The sequence below is a fragment of the Kockiozyma suomiensis genome (genome assembly GCF_038497685.1).
Source record: "Kockiozyma suomiensis strain NRRL Y-17356 unplaced genomic scaffold V2V93scaffold_26, whole genome shotgun sequence".
NCBI lineage: Eukaryota > Fungi > Ascomycota > Lipomycetes > Lipomycetales > Lipomycetaceae > Kockiozyma > Kockiozyma suomiensis.
Window position 1 is genome coordinate 1 of NW_027117689.1, and position 6814 is coordinate 6814.

Here is a 6814-nt window from a genome sequence, read left to right on the forward strand (position 1 = left end):
CTACTAAACCCTACTAAACCCTACTAAACCCTACTAAACCCTACTAAACCCTACTAAACCCTACTAAACCCTACTAAACCCTACTAAACCCTACTTTTATTTACATGATTTCCCAAAAGTATTTTACAAAGAAATTGATTTATCTTATATTAAAGTCCAAAACCCAGCAGATTTGCGTTATATTTGATATATGTACGGCAGTTACTCCTTAATGTAGGTAAGAGATTTACATATTAGAAATCACTACTTTATGATTTTACTAGCAGTTAATAATTTCTAAAAAGATATATTCTACCTATAAATATAACTTCGGTACTGTCTATACAATAGTCCTTGTCTGGAGAGGTTGACGGTGTCGAATATTCACTCCTACAGTGCCCAAACACAGCCGAACACCGACTACTACTTGGTTTGAACTTGGAAAAGCATTATCTTCTTGGGATTTAAGAGGATCTCAGAAGGTAACTGCTTTCCTGGTCGCCATGCTGTAATTGGTACCAAAGCCGTAGCTATTGGCATTTGTCTTATTTCTTGGCCTCTTGTAGAGAATTCTAGTGAACGTTTGCGATGGTTGCTATGGGTTTACCGAATTTATGTCAAAAAGACAGTTGCGTTTATAATATGTGCATCTGACGTTGGAGAATCCCCATTTGTATTTATGTGTGTGAATTTTGAATTTTTGTGATTTTGAGTTTTATGTATATGTGGCACCATCGTTAAATATTTATCAATTAATCAACCCACTAGAGATCACACACAAAGCTATTAACTATTTTCATTCGGTGATATTGGTCTGCTTCCACGATTGATGATCCGGAAAGCGTCTCTGATGAACTAATTGCGTTGCATCCTTATTCGCATGATCAGTGCGCGGGTGGGATACTGGTAGAGAATTTACTTTGCGCAGAGCAATAAATATAGGTGCTCAATGTCTATTTCTGGAACTGGAACTCTACCTAATAGACTAAGCTAATCTACCGGGGACTCAGGTTACCTTTATACAGAGAAACCTGATTATCCGCGGTACAACAAATAACTAACAAACCAGCCGTATATAGCCTCAAAATTACTCCGCCACTTCCTGGTTTGTTTAGGCCGAACAATATAAAGGATCTTTAAACAATTACATTAACTGAATACCTTGCAGTTTGCCACTATGTGCGTCTCCAAGCACCAGAGATGGTCAGAACAGAAATCACTTAATTGCAAAATTATAGATGAATCACATTTAGTCACACAAAGTGTACCACTGCGCATAGACTGCAAAAATATTTATGGTAAAATACTCTATTAACTGGAGAATAATGGTGATGTAATATTTCCCTTCCAAGTTAATCTAGAAGGCAATCAATCTCTGATTACTATAATTGACTGCTGACTAAGAGGGCATGCTAGCTATTATTTATGTACAAATCCTAAGCACCATATTATCTCCGACGCCGTTGTAGCTACCCCGAATTTGCACTCTCCTCACAAGTATAGACCTTATTTTTTTTCCGTCTCTCCTAAGTCCGATGCTATCCAACTACTCCTTCCTCTTGAGCTACAATACCATCTGACTTCCGAAAGCGGCCTAGTCTCCCGAGTCACATGCGGCGGGCGAGCGCATACACCACAATATCAATTTAAAAATTATATATCTCAATATCTTTTCCTGCTTGTGTATTATAGAGAGTGCATCTAGCTCGCATTATCCAACAGACTTATTTGCTTATCTGTAGTGCACCTGAGCACACTCATATGATTCGCCGGAGCTGTAGACCTTTTGCGTACGGCTAGAAGCGCCTTTTCTGTAGATTTGTGGAGATTCCGCCTAAGACGGTAAATACATCATTTGTAATATTACACTATCACTCGAACACCATATGTACCTTCCACTCAGTCTCTTCTCCCACTCTCTTAGTAGCACTTATACGCCAACTATATCTCCGTTCAGCCAAAATAAGTCTCTACGGCTTCTTGTCCACGGTTACTCAGTAGAGTATGAACCCGAATGCTCAGTATTCCTGTTTAAATGAATACACCCTGTACCCAGTGCTCTCTTGCCAATGCTGACCAGAGACGTACACACTGTGTGAACCTGTCCTGCACGAGTGACGATAATGTAAATTAGATTTACTCGTGCAGCAACCAAAGTTAGTGAACTTCCGATATCTAGACACTGGAGTCCAAGTATAGCACCTGTTGGCAGAAGCATTACCGTACCATAACCAATCATCATTGGCAAGATTGTCCTTAAATATGAAGTATTGATGGGCTAGTCTCTTCACCAATTTGCTATCGCTAGTATTCATCTCCTGTTGGTAAATGGACGCATCACTTCTGTGGGTAAATGTCCTGTTGCTAGACAAGTGGTCTGGGCCACTCATGCTGAAAGTGTCACTGACAAAGAATTCCTTCCAATCATCATACTTCTTGCTAATTGGAATACCGAAGCCGTTCTCTCCCAAACATTCATTCATGGCATCCTTCGCACTTTCCGCCAAATCCTCACTGATGTCTAAAAGAATAGCAACATGACCAGTGCCTGAAATTACCAGCTCGGCTGTTATTGCACCAATGGTCACATTGCACGCCGCAACCAACGCCGATAACTTTTCAAAGCCATATTGCGTAGTGTAATCATAAGTACCCTGGACCACCACCGCTAACGAAATCACCGATACCGCAGTGACGTTAAGCAGTTTCATCTCAAGGCTTGTTCAACCGTGCACAGCCGGTTCAATGAGCAGGCGGAAAGCAGGCGATGCAGCAGGGGAAGCAACGGAAGCAATGGAAACGGAAGAAGAGGGCTTCAAAGCATGAAATACTTATGTGCCGCCTAAATGCGCCGCCACAGTAACGGTATGTCTTAAATCTCGCGCTAAGTAGTCGCGTTGTACTGGGGTGCAAGCGTTTCGCCGCCTTTCTGTCGCCAGCCGCCCTTTTTTTTAAGTTCGAGCAGATCTGGCCGAGTATCTGAAGGTGAGCAGTGACAATTTAGAGTAGATCCTGCTGTATAGTGAATTGTGAGGTTTAAATCTGCTGCTTCTCTATCTAAGTAGTCAGATAGCACTTCGCACAGTCTCTCTCCTCCTGTTCTCAAACCTTTGTTGCCGCTTTACCGAAGTGGTTATACAGTGCCTTCCACAGCCTTACGCCACCTTAGGTTCAACCACGCAGCCCTCGCGTTCACTATAGTAAAGAATGGTTACTCAGTTCTGGGTCTACCAAGATCCAACATGTCCTGCGGTCTAATGTTCATCTCCTGTTGATAAATGGACGCATCACTTCTGTGGGTAAATGTCCTGTTGCTAGACAAGTGGTCTGGGCCACTCATGCTGAAAGTGTCACTGACAAAGAATTCCTTCCAATCATCATACTTCTTGCCAATTGGAATACCGAAGCCGTTCTCTCCCAAACATTCATTCATGGCATCCTTCGCACTTTCCGCCAAATCCTCACTGATGTCTAAAAGAATAGCAACATGACCAGTGCCTGAAATTACCAGCTCGGCTGTTATTGCACCAATGGTCACATTGCACGCCGCAACCAACGCCGATAACTTTCCAAAGCCGTATTGCGTAGTGTAATCATAAGTACCCTGGACCACCACCGCTAACGAAATCACCGATACCGCAGTGACGTTAAGCAGTTTCATCTCAAGGCTTGTTCAACCGTGCACAACCGGTTCAATGAGCAGGTGGAAAGCAGGCGATGCAGCAGGTGGAAAGCAGGCGATGCAGCAGGGGAAGCAACGGAAGCAATGGAAACGGAAGAAGAGGGCTTCAAAGCATGAAATACTTATGTGCTGCCTAAATGCGCCGCCACAGTAACGGTATGTCTTAAATCTCGCGCTAAGTAGTCGCGTTGTACTGGGGTGCAAGCATTTCGCCGCTTTTCTGTCACCAGCCACAGCGGGCTCCCTATAACGTAGTTCCCGGTTAAGCCGCTCACCCAATTAAACCGCTCAGAATAAGAGTAATAAAGAGTGCTTACTGGGATTATGCCAGAGCATGTCTTGCCAATATAACCGACGAAGAACTGAATGCTTTGTTAGCAGCCTGTATTTCTGAGGATAGTGCCGTTCGAGCAGCAGTTCTTGAGGGCATTGATGTAAGTTATTTATTTTTTCTGGTGAGAACTACCCTGCTAACAACGACAGGCTGAATTCGAGATTTCTCATATTGGATATTCCAGCGAGCTTTGGATTGCTTGTCACGATGACAATGAGCTTAATGCAAAAACCGCTAATGCGATTTGGGATGAGAATGATTTGGAAATTGACGAAACTACGCCTCTTAAGATGCTAGAGTATCTCGAGAATCTTGATGCGCCTATCCGTAGTGCTATCTCCCGCGCTATCCGTGATGCACTTGATGAGCTTTCTGACCAACATCCCTCGCTATTCCACGATTTCTTATCAGCCGCTATAGAAATATACAAAGAAAGCGCAAAACCTCCTGCGACTATTTACAATGAATTTGGAATGGTTGCAAAGTCTTCTTTAGACCAGAAAGATCCTTGGGAGGTTCGCAGTGGAATTGCTACGACATACAAGGAAATCGCGCCGATTTTCCCGGAATCGGAGCTTGTTAGTTTTGTGGCGTTTTTAATTGAAGATGGTGCGCTTGGTGATAAGGAGCCGAATGTGCGGCAGGAAATGCAAGATGCTGGCATTTCAATTTTGAATTTACATGCGAAGAGCTCGGTTGATGTCTTGATGCCGATTATTGAGAAATGTTTGGGTGCTAAACATAACGGTAGTGAAGAGCAAAATCGTATCAAAGAGTCTGCTATTGTGCTTTATGGTACGCTTGCTCGTCATCTTGACGATGATACGCGATTGCCGCCTATTATTGAGCGACTAATTGCCACACTTCGCGCACCGTCCGAGAATGTGCAGTTTGCTGTTTCCGAGACGTTACCGCCATTGGCGAAGCGCGCTGATGGCGAGAAAATCAGCAAGTACGTCGAACGCCTATTGAACCAGCTTTTTGCTGGGAACAAGTACTCTGAACGGCGCGGTGCCGCGTTTGGTCTCGCTGGACTTGTTAAAGGTGTTGGAATTTCGGCGCTGGCTGACTATGATATTATTCGATCACTTTCAGCTGCATTGGAGGATAAGAAAGATCCAAAGAAAAGACAGGGCGTGCAGTTTGCGTTTGAGACGTTGTCTATGAGTTTAGGCAGGTATTTTGAGCCGTATGCGATTGAAATCCTGCCGCTTTTGTTGACGTCACTTGGAGATGCATCCGGCGAAGTGCGAGAAGCTACTGCCGATGCGGCGAAGGGAATAATGAAACATACTACCTCGTACGGTATCAAGCAGCTAGTTCCGCTTGCGTTGGACTTTTTCAATCAAAGTCAATGGCGGTCTAAGAAGGGAGCTGTTGAGTTACTCGGTACCATGGCGTACCTTGATCCGCGGCAACTTTCTGAGAGTCTTTCTGATATCATTCCCGAAATTGTTGGTGCGTTGAATGACACCCACAAGGAAGTGCAGGATCGTTTTTTTAAACTTTTAAAAAATCCTTCAATTTTATATGCACTGTGATTTATTTTTGACCCCAAAACCGTCAATCGTCTTATAGCCGCTTTTTGCTCATTAAACCATGTTTGCACACACTTCATTTGTCTTCACAAAATTTTTCTCTTCTTTGCTATCCATCTTTCACATGCTGAAATTTTAAGAAACTCTTCTCAGCTTCGCTCGACTAAGCGCAGACTTTCAATTCTTACCCTAAACTTTAGCGATCTTTTGCGCTGGTTAGCTCACTGTCACCTAACTTTTAAATAGCCGCAGCCTAACCTCCGCTCCCTTATACACATTTCACCCTCGCTTTTTATTAATCACTCTTTCATATATATTGTCATGAGAATCCTGCCTTGTCTTGCTCTCAACTCAAAACTCTTCCTCTTTTGCCTCCACCCGTCTTGACCTTTCTCTCCATCTTCCTTCTCATTCCCCCACTTACCTCTTCTGTTACCCGGCCTTCGCGCCATCCCACCTCTTCTTCGTGCGGAGCGCTCAGCGCTCCTTCTAACAAGCCCACATGGTTACCCTGCTTGTAATTTTAAGACCTTCTGCACATCTACCACACAGCTGGCGCTATAACCGGCACCGTTAAATTTTGAATCTTACATTGACACAGTAAACAAACTTTTGCTCTCTCTCTTTGTTAGCAATATTGTTAATGTCAGCGTGCACGCAAACTTTAGTGCGCTTCTTGAGCATTTTTATTATCGCCAATCATTATTACTGCAACAACATATCATCATAAACCCACTCTAGGAGCTCGTCGCAATCGCTCAACTTTGTTATGCTGTGCATCAATATCCAGTAAGTGCAAAACACAGCTCACAACTTTAGATATCTATCTGAAATTTACGAACCGTAAAACTCTACCACAGATTGATTTTTGCTCTTGTAACATAAAACAATATGATTGAGCGCGAGCGCGTTCTCACGTGACTGTGAACAGAATCTCCCAATCAAGCAATTGACCGAAGCGGAGTGCTACGCGTGCCCACAATAACATGCAACACATCTATTACGTGCATACATTATCACTTGCCAGTCATTCGCCCACAGCACTATATGTTCACTATCTCGGCTTGTTTTTTTCTGTTATTCTTTCAAGTACATATCGCGCAAAGAAAGTAATGTTTACCCGGCTTTCTTCTTAAATGAAATAGTTTGAAATGTTATACATACACTTTTAACTATTTATTAAGACATCCACAAACAGCCCAAAACTATTCATGTGGTGCTAAAAGCACAAATCAGACAACGAGAGCTTAATCTCAGCAGATCGTAACAACATGGCTACTC

General features: G+C 43.1%; 3 protein-coding genes across 3 annotated transcripts; 1 reads left to right on the forward strand and 2 right to left on the reverse strand.

Moving 5' to 3' along the window:
- Nucleotides 1–1997: 1997 nt before the first annotated feature.
- Nucleotides 1998–2690, reverse strand: V2V93DRAFT_361735 (uncharacterized protein; the record flags this gene model as incomplete). The annotated part of the gene is made up of 1 exon (XM_066908170.1): nt 1998–2690. The coding sequence occupies one exon, from the start codon at nt 2688–2690 to the stop codon at nt 1998–2000; it is 693 nt and encodes a 230-aa protein (XP_066762824.1).
- A 250-nt stretch (nt 2691–2940) lies between these two features.
- V2V93DRAFT_145583 (uncharacterized protein) lies at nt 2941–3962 on the reverse strand. The gene has a single exon (XM_066906858.1). It carries the CDS (start codon nt 3638–3640, stop codon nt 3191–3193), a length of 450 nt encoding a protein of 149 aa, XP_066762825.1. The 5' UTR covers nt 3641–3962; the 3' UTR covers nt 2941–3190.
- V2V93DRAFT_377074 (armadillo-type protein) lies at nt 3824–5807 on the forward strand. The gene is made up of 2 exons (XM_066911900.1): nt 3824–4095; nt 4145–5807. Exon 2 carries the CDS (start codon nt 4286–4288, stop codon nt 5534–5536), a length of 1251 nt encoding a protein of 416 aa, XP_066762826.1. The 5' UTR covers nt 3824–4095; nt 4145–4285; the 3' UTR covers nt 5537–5807.
- The last annotated feature ends 1007 nt before the right edge of the window (nt 5808–6814 follow it).